The sequence below is a fragment of the Lampetra planeri genome, chromosome 49, assembly GCF_965212315.1.
Source record: "Lampetra planeri chromosome 49, kcLamPlan1.2.h2, whole genome shotgun sequence".
Lineage (NCBI taxonomy): Eukaryota > Metazoa > Chordata > Hyperoartia > Petromyzontiformes > Petromyzontidae > Lampetra > Lampetra planeri.
In genome coordinates this window covers 969,422-987,065 of record NC_136155.1, presented here as the reverse complement: position 1 = coordinate 987,065, position 17,644 = coordinate 969,422, and the positions used below count along the sequence as shown (strand labels likewise).

At 48.9% G+C, this 17,644-nt stretch overlaps 1 protein-coding gene and 1 long non-coding RNA gene across 2 annotated transcripts; both read left to right on the top strand.

The window, feature by feature from the left end:
- Positions 1-4,244: 4,244 nt before the first annotated feature.
- BRCC3 (BRCA1/BRCA2-containing complex subunit 3) lies at positions 4,245-14,209 on the top strand. Its single transcript, XM_078616057.1, has 8 exons — positions 4,245-5,066; positions 6,567-6,687; positions 7,519-7,605; positions 8,681-8,769; positions 9,713-9,768; positions 9,970-10,101; positions 11,038-11,081; positions 12,213-14,209. The coding sequence occupies exons 1-8, from the start codon at positions 4,962-4,964 to the stop codon at positions 12,362-12,364; spliced, it is 786 nt and encodes a 261-aa protein (XP_078472183.1). The 5' UTR covers positions 4,245-4,961; the 3' UTR covers positions 12,365-14,209.
- A 1,635-nt stretch (positions 14,210-15,844) lies between these two features.
- LOC144734020 (uncharacterized) lies at positions 15,845-17,611 on the top strand. The gene is made up of 2 exons (XR_013588468.1): positions 15,845-16,243; positions 16,422-17,611. It is a non-coding gene; the product is annotated as an uncharacterized LOC144734020 (long non-coding RNA).
- Positions 17,612-17,644: the final 33 nt, after the last annotated feature.

The window sequence follows — 17,644 nt, the reverse complement described above, 5'->3', positions numbered from 1 at the left end:
CTCCGACCTCGGCACGTCTGACACCCCACCCCCCTCTCTTGGCTCAAGTCTCACCTTTTCTTCACGCACATCTTCAATCTCCTTCAGTCACTCCGCTTCCTCGCCCTCCACTCTCGGTGTCGGTGTTCCACAGGGTTCGGTTGTGGGTTCCTCACGCTTCTCTCTCGATATTTCGGCTCTTGATTAAATTATCTCTCTTGATTTGAAGCTTTCGTGACTGCAGGAATCCATACTCTTTGGTTCTTTCGGTAAAGTCACGTAGGTAGAAAATAAAATAAATCACGACGTTTCGGGCGCAACATCAGCCAGCGTCCTTGCACGTCCCTGCCATCTAAATCATTCAATTTTTTCACAATTTTGAGTAAAGCCAAGTGTGTTGAGTGAAGGGGCTCTGTAAATGTGCTGGCATCATGGACCACTTCTTTTATTTGGAGATTACTTAATTTGGATTACACATTGCAATCACTGACACCCTATTGATGGACTAATACCAAATATCAGGCCAGTGGTGAGTCATCTTGTACCACACAGGGACAGCTGCTACTGGGAGTCCCCCTTTGAATGGTCAAGATGTGATTTGATGTTGTGTGCTTTGAGTTGCTGAGATGAATGCAGAGATTATGAAACACTAAGAGAAGTCAGCCAGACCACAGCTTTGAGAAAACGTAGGGCAGTGACTTGTATATCGTAATGGGGATTCAGTCAACTCTAAATTGTCCGTGGTTTGATTATCCGGGTTGCGGATTAATCATGCTTGTGAAACAAAAAAAAACTGCATTGTTTTGAGATGTACCCCCTGAGGTGGTATGAACTGAATTCCTGAAAAAGCTCCCAGCACGTGCAATGAAACGTCGGATGTTGTGCCAATATCATACGCAGCACAACCCAAAAATACATCAGGGAGCTGTGCGGCATAACCACAATAACCCCCACCTATCTTTGCGCGCACTCTGGTTATGTTAGTTTCTGTCCTTCCTTGGAAGGTTCAAACATACGATTGCAAACATGTTGGAAAGTGAACCAATTACTCTAATAAACAAAGAGACTGCACCTTGTTACCCTCATTCTACGTTAAGTAAATAAGAAAAAGGTGAACTTAGGGCAGTAGGGTTTTTTCAGTCAATATGATTTGGCAAATGTTTTTTATTCAGACTTTCTGCATCTTGTCCTTAATATTATTCAAGTTGCCAATAGCCGCGTTCACACTTATACGCATGACAGTTTAATTAATATTCTTTGGGTCTTTCGGGAAAGTAACGTAGATAGGTTCAAAGATTGTTATTTTTTTGTTATTTTATTTGAACCTATCTCTGTGACTTTACCGAAAGATCCATAGAATATGAATTCCTGCCAGTCACGAAAGCTTCAAGTCAAGTTTAATGAATGTGGAGATGTCGGGCGGTGGGGAGGGTCTTGCGACTGCAATTTGGCCAGATCAGTATGCACCTTCTGACCCTAAGGGGGTGCATACTAATCTGGCCAAATGTGATGCAAGTGGAAGGAAAGATGAAGAAGGCAGAAGAAGAGGTGGGGGGGTGGGGGGGGTGATGTGGTGCGATCGGACACGCTGGCGCGGAGAGCGGACAGAGAGCTGGCGCAGGACACAGGGCAGCGTGGAGATGGTTGCCAAGGACAGCGGAACACCTCACGATGAGTGGGACGAACGCGTGGGAGAAGAAGAGTGAGGCCCTACCCAAAATGCAAATGAACAAATAGCTATTTGTTTTACCCTAAGTTCGGTATACTTTATATTTTCAGTGTGTTTGTGTTTTTTTTTGCGGGCCACTGGATAATTATCCGGTGAAATAGCGGAGGAGGGGTGGCCCGGAAAAGAAAACACACACTTAGGTTCAAGTTAAAAATTGAGCCTATTAATTTCGAAAGTGATTTTCCGTTTACATCCCTGAGACGGTGGTGGAAATTCCACATTATTATGGCGGGGGCAAGTATAAACTACTCCGGACGGATGATGGGCTGAGTCACCCCCCCCCCTCCTACCAGGATTTCAACACACGTCCTTCCGACTACGAGTCACTATACCGGCGAGGCATTTGGCCGGATTAATTGTAAATTAATATAAATTGTTTCTTTTTTTATCACCTGACATGATTTTTTCATTTTAGAGTGTAGGCCTGAATAGTGACTTTTGTGTAATTTGATAATATTGCTGAATTTATCAAATAAAATGTCTTCAAGACGTTTTACTCGCGTACATTTATGTCGTCCATGAATGGGGGTACAAGCAGTGATGTGTTGGAGCTGTGACGTGGCAAACGCCTCGGCAGTGTTCAGTGCTACCACCTCACGTCTGAATGTCTTCCCGTCTGTGCTACCAAGCACGCGTTCACGGAATTTGCCAAATATCACAATTCCAGGACCCTCCATAAAACGAGGAATGAGACTTGGTTAAGTAAATGGCATCAGCCCTAGCACTGACGGTGTCCACCCCAAATCCAGCACATTGGAGGCAAGGGTTGGCGGATCGGTTGAGGTCCGCTTCCTGGATTTCCAGTGTTTGGCAATTCCGGTTGCCGAACAAACACATTGTCCAGTCGCACTCATTACACACAGTGCTTACTGCAAATGAACCACAATACCTTGCTGATCTCGCCAAGGAGTATAAACCACCATCACGCGAACTCCGGTCATCCTCACAGCGGCTTTGGCTACGCCATCGAACGAAGACTGTGACCGCATCGCGCGCTTTCAGATGCGCGTCTGCAATCTTCTGGAACACTCTTGGGCGCTGAAGCTATGCACTTTAAAATCTAGATTCAAAACTGATTTCTTTAGAACTGCTTTTTGTGTGCAGTTGTCCTCCCCCCGCACCTCCGATGTGCACGGTTGGATACCTACGGTGGTGCGAAAGAAGTTATACATACAAGTGCATTTTATCTGTACGGGATTGTTACCCTCCTCGCAGATGTATAAACACTCATCAGTGGAGCTTGCCAAACGTACAAATATAAAACCAGAGATTTGGCAATTGTTGCGCCAGTTCTGTCTGCCTTGTCCGGCTTCCCACGCCTTTGTGTGAAAACTGCATTTAAAACATTCTACCGCGTTATGAAATGCTTGAATGGCACTATATAAAAGATCTATACTTAGCGAATATTTATTAAAATTTTAAAGCAGGCGGGTCATGTTTCTGGAGATAACAATCAGTGCACAGCACCTCAAGTGATTTTTTTTCTCACGGAATTATATCTTTATTTTCCAAACCTGCAAGCAGAATGAACTGGTTTGGGGAATAAACATTATTTCATTGTGCAAACCGACTTTTTGGGGAAGGCGTTAATTTTACATCCCTTTACCAAGCAAGAATGAACATTTCCAGAATACTTGATTTCTATACAGATACAAATTCAGTCCACATAGGAAATGATACACTCATACACACCCTACATAATACATTCATATTTTGACAAACATACATTCATGCACGCTACAATGACAGTCTAGTTTGGTTATGTTTGTGGATTTGCAACGCTCAAAATAAACGCCATTGAAATGGCCTATCATGTCACTGCGCTTTAAACATTGTCATTATTATTACAAAACGATGTAGACGCTACACGTAAAAAATATTGAGTGTGATTTATATTTTTAAAAATCTCGAATGTTTTTAATCTATTGCGCTACAATAGTCTCCAGTTAGAGGTGGTACCAACCAACAAACTAGATCACAAACACAACCCCTGTGTCAATCCACTGCTGGATGAGGGCCTCGCCGCACCGCAGGCCATTGTTTGACCATACTTCACCACCCTGGCCAATGCTGGTTGTTGAGGGGCGGGGAGGGAGCACAGAATCCTGGAGCAGAGCACTGCAGTGCGACAGTGAATCGCATCGCCCTGTCCTCTCTGCTGTCCCACAACACGAACTGCACAGCGACCCAGCGCGGTGCATCATGGCAATCCCTCGCGGATATTTAAACACATTGTCCTGCTGCGGAGGAAGCTGCTGGTAGCAACGTTGGGTTGCTCGGTCAATGGCCTGCAGGGTCAACGGCGGCGTGGTGTATTCCGCAAATATGCCCGACTGAGGGCGGGCACAAGCCGGCGTGAGTAGGTTAAACGTTGAGTTTTATCAGGGCACCACGGGGTGAGCAGCCCCTCCCCGGGCACGTGGGGGGGTGGGTGGCCGGGCACGGGGGGGTGGCCATGCGGGCTACACCACGAGGTGTCCACTAGAGGGCGGTATGCCCACAGCACTTCATCGCCGGTCCGAGGGGAAAATCCTCCAATCTGACAACGCGACGAGGGTTCGCGCATTTCCGGTTTGGAAGTTGACTTCAGGATCAACAACAACATCATCAGCAGCTCCTGGTCGTTTCCTCCCCTTGTCGTCGCTCCATCCATCCCTGCAACCTGCTCACAACTCCTCGTTCCTCATCACTCGGTCACCGCCTCCCACGCAGTGACAACAACAGCAACAAGAAGAAGACCGCCTCGAGATCTCGAGACCATCACCTCAGCCAGTGCCGCATTAAGCTCGTGCAGGGGCCTGTAACATTTGTTATAAAGTGGACGTTCATAAGAAAAACACGTTTTTTTACTTGCAGAGTAAAGTAAATCGATTGTTTTCATTTGCTATACAGCCGGATAATACGAAAAAAAATCGCTAACCTTAAATACCCAGTAGTTTATAAAAGTCGAAGGCGGTATAGTACTATAGTAATAGAGCAAGTGCAGAATCACTGAACCGGAATTGATAGCGCGAAATCATTTAGCGCGGGGCCCTTGGAACTGCGGGGCCAATAGCTACTACTACTACATATGTAGCTACTTGTGCCGCTAGGATAATCCGACACTGGTGGCCTCGTCAAAGTCGTCCTCGTCAAAGTCGTCCTCGTCAAAGTCGTCCTCGTCAAAGTCGTCCTCGTCAAAGTCGTCCTCGTCAAAGTCGTCCTCGTCAAAGTCGTCCTCGTCAAAGTCGTCCTCGTCAAAGTCGTCCTCGTCATGGTGGTGCAGGCGGCGCGCGTGCGGGCGGACGCGCTCCACGTGTGCCTCACGCACGCGCTCTCCACGGAGCGCGAGGAGGTCATGGGGCTGTGCATCGGGGAGGTGAGCGGCGACTCGCCACCCTCACCGCCACCCTCACCGCCACCCTCACCGTCACCCTCACCACCACCACCCTCACCACCCTCACCACCACCACCCTCACCACCATCCTCACCACCCTCACCACCACCACCACCCTCACCACCATCCTCACCGCCACCCTCACCACCACCCTCACCACCACCCTCACCACCACCACCCTCACCACCACCCTCACCACCACCCTCACCACCACCCTCACCACCACCCTCACCACCACCCTCACCACCACCACCCTCACCACCACCACCGCCACCCTCACCACCCTCACCGCCACCCTCACCACCACCCTCACCACCACCCTCACCACCACCACCCTCACCACCACCACCCTCACCACCACCCTCACCACCACCCTCACCACCACCCTCACCACCATCCTCACCACCCTCACCACCATCCTCACCACCACCGCCACCCTCACCACCCTCACCGCCACCCTCACCGCCACCCTCACCGCCACCCTCACCGCCACCCTCACCACCACCCTCACCACCACCACCCTCACCACTAATATTTTCAAGAGCCGCAATGCACGTGATGAATACGAGACTGTGGTCCTCGTAAAATAACGTTACGAAGGCAGCAGTCCTTAAAGAGCCGCATGCGGCCTTGGAAAGCCGCAGGTTACAGACCCCTGATCCAGGCCTTACTAACCCCATACACCCCCAGACCCCATTCTGCCAAGTCCCACAGACCCAATGCACCCTATCCACCCAAGTACGACAGACCCAATTCACCCTATCCACCCAAGTACTACAGACCCAATGCACCCTATTCACCCAAATCCCACAGACCCAATTCACCCTATCCACCCAAGTACTACAGACCCAATGCACCCTATTCACCCAAATCCCACAGACCCAATTCACCCTATTCACCCAAGTACGACAGACCCAATGCACCCTATTCACCCAAATCCCACAGACCCAATTCACCCTATTCACCCAAGTACGACAGACCCAATTCACTCTATCCACCCAAGTCCCACAGACCCAATTCACCCTATCCACCCAAGTCCCACAGACCCAATTCACCCTATCCACCCAAGTACTACAGACCCAATTCACCCTATTCACCCAAATCCCACAGACCCAATTCACCCTATCCACCCAAATCCCACAGACCCAATTCACCCTATTCACCCTAATCCCACACACCCAATTCACCCTATTCACCCAAGTATTACAGACCCAATTCACCCTATTCACCCAAATCCCACAGACCCAATTCACCCTATCCACCCAAGTACTACAGACCCAACTCACCCCAGTCTCCATCTACCCAGGTCTTAGAGACCCAGTTCACCTAGACCCGACCCACCCCCATTACCCCCATTACCGCCAGACTGCATCCTCTCAGCCCCTACAGACCCCCATCGACACAGGCCCCATCCCACCCAGACCTGACTGATCGCCGTACCGCCAGCCGAGCCTCCCACTGCTCTGGGTCGCCCTCTTGCAGGTGGACACAAGCGAGGTGGTTCACATCTACTCGGTGATCATCCTCCGGCGCTCGGACAAGCGCAAAGACCGCGTGGAGATCTCCCCGGAGCAGCTGTCGGCCGCCTCCACCGAGGCCGAGATATCCTCCCCCCCCCCGCGGCCGCTTGCACCTCTGCATCTTTTTCCACTGGCACAACCGTGCCGTGCTGGGGCCGTGCCCAGGTGTTCCCCCCCCCCCCCCCCACCGTAGAAGCCGAGCCGAGCCGTGCTTGCTGTGACGTCACACAGCAAATAGGTCTTGTGCATGTCATTATCCCTGCTCCCTCGCTACTGCTTGGGCCCAAGCCAGCTGTGTACAGAGGATGAGCGCTAGCCTCAATGCTCATTTTGGGCGAGAAATCACTTTGACTTTTGAAAAGGAATTGGCAAAATATTGCAATGCAGGACCCACCTGGAAATTACTCTTGAGACTCCTTGGGTCTTTCCTGTATACATTTGCCGTTGTAACTTTCTGACCTGCCCCGACTGAACATCTATTAAAAAAGAGCTTCTTAGCTCCTCGGATTTCTTTCGGATAAAGATTATTAGTCTGAATTACGTATTATTATAATCTTACAATGCTTTTACTCTAAAACCTTTGTGTCATTGAAGTGTAAATATAATATACTAATGCAGGTGATTTCTTGCTGAAGTGAGCATTGAGACGGTGCTCTTGTTCTGTTTACAGAGATGAGCTGGGGGTGGAAATTCCAATAGGACAACCGCTGTCAACTTCGCCACAAAGTGGTACTACTCGTTTTGTTGATACTCATTACTAGAGGGACGATGGGCTGAATCACCCCCCAACCAGGATTTGAACTCCCAACCTCACGATTGGGAGCCGTTCGCCCTGCCGCCGGCCCACCTGATGGGTTCCCAGTTCCAGTCGTCGTCTCCGCAACGTCTCTGCTGGTCCTTGACTCGTTTCCACAGACTGGCGGTGCAGAGTGGGAAGCCGATGCGCGTGGTGGGGTGGTACCACTCCCACCCACACATCACGGTGTGGCCCTCGCATGTCGGTGAGTGTGCACAGCAAGCAGGAACCGCGCCGTAGCGCTCTGACAGTGTCCAGATTGAAGATCCAGCCTTGTAATTTGCTTGTTGGCTCAACTGCTGGCAGAAGGGCCTCCATGCTGACCAGATGTCTTCGAAGAGGTGGGAGTACCCACGTTTTACTCCACCACATGTGACCGGCCAATCATCAGTCAGAATCAGAATGTTTATTTACACTGGAGGAATCGGATGAGCTATAAAGCTCTTTTTCACAGATGTCCACTTGGGGCAGGTAAGAACGTTCACCGCAATCAACTGGTGAATGCATTTATGCTGCTGGGGGTAGCTAGACGGTGGGGGGGTGGGAGGGTTTAAGAAACTTGCAGCATCGTTTCAACAGCCGCGCCGGGAGATTGGATCGAACCGGCGACCTGGATTGCAAATCTGCGGTGCCATCGCACCACTGTGGCAGCCAGTGCGGGTCCCAGGATCTCAGCAGTGTCGGTTGTGTTCAAGACACAGAAATTAACTCCCTGAGCTACCCAGTCACCTCTATCAAGGCATCAAACTCATGCCAGCCAGCCTACCTGTGCGTCTTCTAATTATTGTTGCTATTGTATATGTTTTGGGCTCTTTAGCAAATGAAGAAGAAAGGAGAATCACTGCCTTCGAAATTAAAGCCTTTCGTTGAATTCTTAAACTTTATTATAATGAGCAGCACTTAAACAAGGATGTCCTGGATAGATGAAGCAAAGAATCAGGGCTACTTATTTAGGTCTAGTTCAGGATCCTGCAGTATTTTGGACATGTGGCCGGGGTGAATGGCGACTGAGGGACCGGGAGAAGGAGCTTGGGAGAGAGGAAACCCAGGACATGGCCGGACGTCAAACATCAAACACCGGGCGGGATGGAACGCCGTAGCAGTTGAACGACGCAGCGACGGACAGAGTAGAAGTGGAGATGAACCACTGCAAGGAGATATCGGTGAAGGAGTCTGTCATGGCCCAACAGGCCAAGGAACCAGTAGAAGAAGATTGGTTGTTTGGGGTGCACGGTGGTGGATGCGTTATGGCGAGCGTGAAAGTTGTTGGCGTGTGTCAGACGTGGGCACGCAGGCCATGTACCAGATGATGGACGATTGCTTCGTGGGACTCATTTTCGCCTGCTTCTCCGACGACAAGAACACCAAGGTGAGGGGCCACAGTGCTGCCCTGCGGGCTCCCTCTAACGCTGTCCCTCTTAACGCAGCGTTCTTCATTTTCAGAGCGGAGCCACTTTCCCCCGATATGCCATCGCCAGTGTGAGGGCCGCCACACATTTGAAACCATTGGAGGTTTGACAGCAACAACCATTTGTTTATTGATGGGGGCTGCACATCAGGGGCCACCAGTGATCCGCGAGCATTCCATTATGGCTCTGCAGATATTGTTCAAACAACTTACTAAAGGATGCTGTTTATTTTATGATTACGCCTTGCCGAACCTCATGACTTGTTCAGGAGGATCCTGCCAAGTTTCTGCGGTAGGGGGCGATGATTGCTCTCTTATCCCAGCTGAGTACTGTAATTTGATTGTAGCTGTGGCTACGTTATGGGTCCTGCAGATGTTATTGTCGTTCAGAGCCTTGAAACAGAGAGAATTGGGCTCCAGCAGGCACGAGTAAAAATGAATAATTTTTATTGACAGCTGCTGTTTGTTGTGTGTTGGCCAGTGTGTGGGCTGGGGTGTGGTTTTATTGTGTTGGTTGCTGTGTGAGTTATTGGTTGGGGTGTAGGTCGGTGTGTAGGTCTGTGTGATGGTTTTTGGGGTGTGGGTTACTGTGTGGGTCACTGTGGGTCACTGTGTGAGTCGCTGTGGGTCACTCTGTGTGTCACTGTGTGTCACTGTGTGTCGAGTCACGCTGTGTGTCACGCTGTGTGTGTCACTGTGTGAGTCACTGTGTGTGTCACTGTGTGTTGTCACTGTGTGGGTCACTGTGTGTCACTGTGTGTCACTGTGTGAGTCACGCTGTGTGTCACGCTGTGTGTGTCACTGTGTGAGTCACTGTGTGAGTCACTGTGTGTGTCACTGTGTGTTGTCACTGTGTGGGTCACTTTGTGTTCCCCTAATGGCCGGTGCCTGCCATCCCCCACAGACTGGCCGCGTGCTGCTCACCTGCTTCCAGTCCATGAAGGTGCCCGGGGAAGAGGAGTGAGTGCCCCTCACTTCCCCACTTCACACCACTGCCTCCCGAGCCTCACCAGACACGCTCACCACGCCATCACACTCACAACTCACCAGACACGCTCACCACGCCATCACACTCACAACTCACCAGACACCCTCACCAGACACGCTCACCACACCATCACACTCACAACTCACCAAACGTTGTCTCTGTGCGTGCTGCAGGATATCGCGAGTCGAGATCCCGGTGCATGTGGTGCCGTGCCCGACCATCAGCCAGATGTGCCTGGAGTCCATCGTTGAGCTGCCCAAGAGCCTGTGCGAGGAGGAGCAGGACGCGTACCGGAGGGTTCTCAAGTACGTGAGCGCTTATGGCGCGAAAGGGAGTTCAACATACGTACTCGCAGATCGCGACGGGGGCCGTGGCGCACGGCAAGAAGGGCCGGGGATCCATTACCCGCTTGTAATCTCACGCGACCTGTTGTATTTATTGTGGAGCGTCAAACGTGCGAATTGCATCTCGGCAATTGTACCTGCACGATTTGTAACGGGGTCGCGGGAAACTGCACACAGGTGGGCAGGCAGCCAGAACTGGCACTGCGAACAATTGCTCAAGCCCTGTAGCCTGTCCATAGGGGGTCGATAGGCGCTGCGACTCATCCCAATGTATCAATTTGCGGGTAATTTTCGAATTTGCCAAATGTGGACCGTGATGCCGGCACCCAATGGCCTACCCTTACGACTGACGTCGCTGGATCTCTAACGTGCAACGTGAATCGGACGACGCGTAGCTTACGGTTCACACAGCCGCAGTAATAACCAGGGCGGCCGCTCGGTCCAAACCGTAAACTTTTGCAACGAGCGGCAAGCACCCTGCCGCTGGGCCACATCACCTCCCCTCACCCAACTGTCGTCTTGCGTCTATTCTTGTATCTGCTGACCATGTTGTTTGCCGCTGTCGTTCTGCCTAGTTGATTTCGTCTCATTTAAATTTCGATTTAAAGCTTTCGTGACTGCAGGGATTCATATTTTTGGATCTTTCGGTAAAGTCACGTAGAAGGGAAATGATAAAATAATAAAAAACATAATAAAATTCTCACGACGTTTCGGCCACAACACAAGCAGCCGTCCTCGGGTGAAGAACAGAGCTGTCGGAAAGACAGCGTCTCATTTCGTCTCATTTGTTACATAATCCTTACGGTGTATTAGCATATACTTTTGTGCCAGTTGTAAATGGCAGTGACGGTAGACCTGACGTTTCCGCTCTCAGACTGATTCTGTTTGTGTTTTCAGTTTAACCAGCCTGGACCCCATCACTAAGATACACAACGGGACAGGTAAGCGGACTAACGCACTGCCCCAAATCACAGGGGCATCTTTCGTAAGAGTAGTTGGCTATTGTGTACCTGCGTCGCGATTCAGAATTACAAAATGTAAAAAATTACACCACACACCACTCGATTGAAATACCCATGGCGATCCTTTGCTGAGAAAACCTTGCAGGGACCCTCCTTAAAAAAAAAGTCATGAGACTGGGTTTTTTCTGGGCCAACAAGTGTAGATGTAATAATAGTGTGATATTTTAATAGTAATAGGTTTTTACCCTTTCAACTGGTACAAAAACTGACACCTTTATACAAGGTATCATGTTTGCAATAACCACAACACAAGCAGTCAAAATGCAAACAAAAAGAAACAACTCTGATAGTGATAATGATATGCACTGTCCTTGAAGTTGATTGGTCCACACCCGAGACAGCTTTTCTTAGAGCCTAGTCTCCATTGGTGTTGGACCAGATGATGCCAAAAGGCGTTAAGGAGGTCTCATAGTGTGATATTTGTGTAGAAAAGCAACAAGAGCTCAAAACTGTCCCGGAGAGCAGCACGAGTGGTGCTGCCTGAGCACCACAATTGCTCAAAGTAGTTTTCGCTGCGTGGTTGGCACACAACTGTGATCCAGCGCGTTGAGGAAAGGGTCGTGGTGGGATCTTGTATGTCCCTGGTCTCCTGAATTCTCCAAAATAGACTTGAACCTCGATGTAGATTAGTTGGGCTTCCAAACCCATCCAACTGTAAGGCAGCCAGCAGCAGGCGGCAGTGCACCAAGCGGGTTCGTGCACCAAGCGGGTTCGTGCACCCATCTGTGTGGACCTTCCAGTATGGGTTTGAGATTCCTCTCGCCGCTTCATTTTTCTCCCACATCCGAAGTGACATGCCGACATGGGACCCTTCTTTCTGAAAGAGTGTTGATACTGTCTCAGATAAATAATATATATATCCATCATGAGCTCATGTTATACTTGGGGTTTGTTCATTTTTCAAAGGAAACACGCCAATACCACAAATCACTCGCCACGGTCAATCCACCGCTGGGGATGAAGGTCTCCAGAAGCCGCTACCGTCTCTCGCCGTCCTGCCGTGCGACAATCCTCCGCACTCTCCTCCCCTCCTGTGTTGCGCGTTGGCAGTTTTCACGAGGAACCTGTGCTCCCAGATGGCCTACGTGAGTGGGCCGCTGCTCCAGTTCCTGGAGGACCGCGTAGAGCGGAACGCGTGGAGGATCCGCGAGCTCCAGGCGGAGAAGCAGAAGCTCCAGGAGCAGCTGGAGGCCCTGGAGTAGTGACCCGGCCGGCGGTGCCGCGGACATGGCCGGCTCAAAGCTCCGTTGTCCGCGTGGTCACTGGGATTGTTGCTTTGGGTTCTCCATACGTGCGGCCAGGGATTCCATCAGTGGCGTGTGTATGCTCATGTTGAGGTTGGCGAGTGAGGCAGCGAATGGCTTCAGTTGCCTCATGGTGAAAGTCCACTGGTGAATGATCGCATCGGGCATTGCCGTTCCTGTGTGATCCATGGTTTTAGATTTATACTCGCATATATAGAATCAGACTTGCATTGAGACTCAGACTTGCATCGAGAGCCATAGACTCAAATGGACACGGCTTTGGGATTCGCGTCGTGAATATTCCAAACACTGCCAGCAAATGATCGCCAGCCGGCAGTGGCATTAATTGTGGTCTATTGTTTGAGATCGGTGACCGGTGTTCTTGCTGCGGGCTGCTCCGAATTGTCCATTGGCGCAAGGAGATAGCGGCGTCTGCCGTGCCGACGTGTTCCCACTGCCACATCACACCGGCGGGAGGTACGAGCCGATGTCCGGTGGCCCCGCGACGACGGCTGTGGTGTTGGCGAGGAGCACGAAAACGAAAGCGGCGCGTTACGGTGGGGGGGCGGAGGCTCGGAGTGTCAGCGGGTCAACCATGCAAATGCTGCCGCCCCGACCCCGTAGACGGTGTTGAACCCCCGCTTCACGAGCAAGAGGTCTGGGCGGTGGATCTACGTGGACGTAACGATAAGCGTGGAGCGGTGGCACAGCGGTTAGCGCGCGCTGCACCACGAACCTGATGAGCCGAGTTGGCATCCCTGGCCACAGAACGGGTCCCGCGTGCCGCTTGCTTCACCAACTTGCACTGACCACACGATCAAGTGTGGTACTAAACGACAACAAAACAACCCCCGTAACCCAACCTGGTGTGGCGAGGCCTTCCTCCGTCCGTGGCTTGATAATGGCTGGAAATTATTTGATTGTGCAAATAAACTCTTATACAATCCACATTAACAAGGCTACTATAGAATCTACATCAGGAATCTATTGAGTAATGTAAACATACGAAACTGAAATCTACATTGAAATGAATCTGGAGGATCTAGTGGCTTAAATTTAGAATCCAGAATGTAGATTTCACAGCTGTAGAAATGTAGAGGAAGCATCTTGTCGTGAAGTCCCACGTGATAATAGTTCACCTGGCCAGGCGGCTCAGAAGAATCGGCGACTCGCAATTGGAAGTTACGAGTTCCAATCCTGCTACGGGCTCGACTCAGCCACTCGGTCACCTTTGGGGTCCATAAAATGAATACCGCTTTGTGGGAAGTTGATGGTCATTGTCCGATGGATTAATTCACCACCATCGGAATATGGAATTTCCAACGCTAGTTCAGGGCTGGAAGCAGATGCACGTGATTTCAATTGCCACGTGGAATATCCCAAGATGAATGAGTATCCTTGCGTTTGCTTTGTAAACCGCGTTTGGAGTTAACATGCCTAGCGTGTTTGAAATAACACCCGTTTCATCAACTACAATCAGTTATCCTACAGCGCCGCGTGTTATCATAACGCGAATTGGATATAACGTGATGAATGTATGAGGGAACACATTTTTATATAACATGGATGTGAGCGGGATAAAACTGTTTACCCTGCATATGCATCTCACGTCGTATCGCGGACTGCTTGATCCTACATTCTTATTAAAATGCGATTTTTCCATAACCCGGTGTTCATCAGGAACGCAACTACCACGTGATAAGAGAACGGACTACACCATAATCAACCTTAGCAAACTTCTCGTCCTTGGTCATGGGATTTGACATGTATGTAAATATATAAATAAAACTACTGTCAACACAAGGATATGCATGTGTCGGTCTTTTAGTCCATCTCAGCATTGCATAGTCACTTTAAGATGTTTTCTTGTTCATGTTTTTGTTTGTTGCGGTTGCACCCGATTCAAGAGCCGAATAGCTCACAGGGCTACACCTAATAAATGAACTTGAACCATTGAGGGCGTAGTTCCGAGAGGGATCACGCCGGAGCGCGTGTCTGTCGCGGAGGTGTTGAAACCCGCGTGAACATTTCAGTGTGGTCTAATGATGTGTGAAGAATGTTGGTTTATAGTATGGTTCTTCAAAGACAGAAATATCAATGAGATTCAGTCCCTCCAGAAAAACGCGATTATGCGATCGCATGATTCCATGCAAAATCAGCCAAAGTCCGCATATTTATGCGGGGGGCGCGTTTTTTCAAATACGCCGCACTTTCGCCGCATAAATTGCAGATTTCCGCGCGCAAAATATGCGGGCTTGCATGATTTCATAATCCCCGCATTTTCGTTGCAAAAAGTCACATATCTTAGCAGAAAGTTGAAAAATGTTGCGTTTACTTCACACAAGCGCAGCCATTTCCCCTGTTGCCATGGGAACGTTATGAAGTGACGTCACTCATTACGCGACATCATTGAAAAGCTGCAAACCCCGCGATGCCAATGAAACCATGATGAAGCCCGCAAATCTTTCTCATTTGCCAACAAACATAAGCGCAAAAGACTGCGCAAAGCAGTTTCCCAGTGTGTTACATGACAGTGGGGGCAAATTATTTTGCACTCCGTGCAACTGCGTGTTGGACCACAGGCGGAAGTCGACGCTGGACAGTCACTTTGCAACCGACAAACATTCGAGGATGGTTAAAGCAGCAGCGGAATCAGCCAAGATGAAGCAGCTCACCTACACCGAGGCGTCAACTTCCAAAACAGTTGCTAGGGCTGAAAGAATCAAGGTCAGTAGCCTATTAGATTAAAGCTTGTAAAATTATGAAAAGGCTGATAGTTAAATTGAAACAGAGAGGTGTGTGTGAATGAGATTTCCAAGTATGTTGTGTGTGGATGTAAGTTAACGTTAGGGTTAGATAGACTTAACAGTAGTGTAATTTTCCATTCAAGATGATTGATTTTGGCATGAAAGAATTATGTTTTATTTGCAGAAACACTACTGTTCTGTGAAAGGCTTACTGTAAATGATTCAGTTTTATACAGCAGTTTTCTGTAGGTTACACTGGACTTGTGTGTGTGTGTGTGTAATACAGCCCAATGATACAAAAGTATTTTTCTGTTTGTAGATTTGTGAAACCTGGGTTGCCACCTGCACTGCCATCAACATCCCACTGTCTAAGACTGACCACCCTGCACTGAGGAAATTTCTGAATGAGAAAGTCATCAATGGCGGCGCCATTCCAGGGTTTCACCAGCTTCAAGATATGTACTTGGGAGCAGTATATGAGAAGGAAAAAGAGGAGCTGAAGACACTTCTTGCCAGAAAACCTCTTGCTGTGATATTTGATGAGACTCCAGATGTTGAGGGGAGATGTGTCCTGAATATCCTCCTTGCACCACTTGAGAAGGATCATTCTGGGAGGATCTTGGCCTACCTTGCAGATACTGTTTTCCTTGAGCAATGCAATCATTCCACTGTATCCATGTCTGTTGTAAGGTGCCTTCAAGAATACAGCATTAACAACGAGGATGTGATTGTGTTCGACACTGATAATGCAGCCTACATGAAGAAGGCATTCACAGCAGCTCTGCAGTCGTTGTTCCCCAACTCGATACACATCACATGCATGGCACACATAATGAATCTCTTTGGCAATGCCTTCCGCAAACCTTTTGTTCAGTTGAACAGCTTCATGCTAAGTTTCTCCCAGATGTTCTTCAATGCTGGATCACGCAAGAGAAGATACCTCTGCTTCTTGTCAAACAAGCTGCCTAGAAAAAAGGCGGTCATGCCTCCAAACCCCTGTGCAACACGCTGGAACTCCTGGTTCTCTGCAGTGCAGTACCACGCACAGCACTTTGGACTGTACAAGGAGTTCATAGAGATGGAAATCGAGGTAAAAACTTCCTTCACATAATTCCTCAATACAATTAACACTTCCTTTTCTTCATCAGTTAACCCCCTTTGCACATACAAACATGAATAGTTTAGTAAGATCAAAGTAAAAAAATTCATTGCATTGAACATATTGTATGTTTGACCTAATTCCTTTCTTTCTATTTGTGTTTTTATAGGTGTGTAGCAGAAGTGCTCCACAGTCTGTGGAGAGATTCCACGAGATGTTTCAAGACCAAGACCTAGCTCAGTCCCTGAATGTCCAATCAACATCATGGCTGACAAGTGCAAACGCTTCCTAAGTCTTCTCGATATCTTCCAGAGCAGACGTCCTGTGACCACAAAGATCTTCACTTATCTGGAGGATCTGCAGGTGGTCTTTGCTGCCAACAAAGAGCTGCAGTATGAGGCGTGTGCCGAATACTTTGAAGGGTTTAACTTACCTTACACCACAAAGACACAGATCCTCTGCACAGTTGGTCAGGCATATGAAAACGCTGAAGAAAAGCTCACCAAGTACATGTCACATGGGCAGCCGGCCATTGAGTTTCTCCAGGAGGTTAGGGTGTTTGACCCTCGCCACATTGCATTTCTAGATGACTCCGTAGCAAGCTACAAGGCCATTCCAGGTTTCACTGAAGTGCAGGGTGATGAATTTGATTCTTACTTCAAGACTCTTGGTCCAGCAGCACTCAGAGCTGCACCATTCAGCGTGGTGGATTTGGATGTTTTGGGATGGCCTACAGGAGAGACTTCCTGTGCTGAGTTCCTTGGCCAAGCGGTACAAAGATGCTGTCTCAAACTCAGCTGATGCTGAACGCAGCAACAGCATCTACAAACTAGTGTTGTCTAACCGAAGATCAACTACCAACCAAAACCTCAAAGCCTTGGTCTTCCTTTACCATAACCAACGAGTCCGCAGTGGAGCATTTGAGAGGGAGGAGATGGTGGAGGGGGAGGAGATGGACACTGAGGGAGAGGGGATGGAGGATGAGGATGGTGAATGATTGGCCAGTGTTAGAGGCTACGTAGTTAGTTTTATTCAGGAGTTTATGCAACTTTACAGTTGTAAGATTGCACTTTTTTGTTAGTAGTATGTAAATTTACATTACTGTAAGACTGTACTGTTACTGTATTGCTTACGTTACTGTGCACTGAAAACACTTATTTTAACAGAAGATGTCTGTTTTGTATAGCTACCTCTGTAAAACAGGAAGCATACATTTTATTTTTTAATATTTTATTTATTCATTTTTACAGAAGTTGTAGCATATTCATTTTGTAAAGCTACAGAACTTGTTCGACTCAATGTTTTGTAAGGTTGAGCCATCTGTTTAAGGTCTGAAATAAAACAAGATGAGAACTTAAATATTCCCAGCACTTTCTGTGATGTAGTATGCTT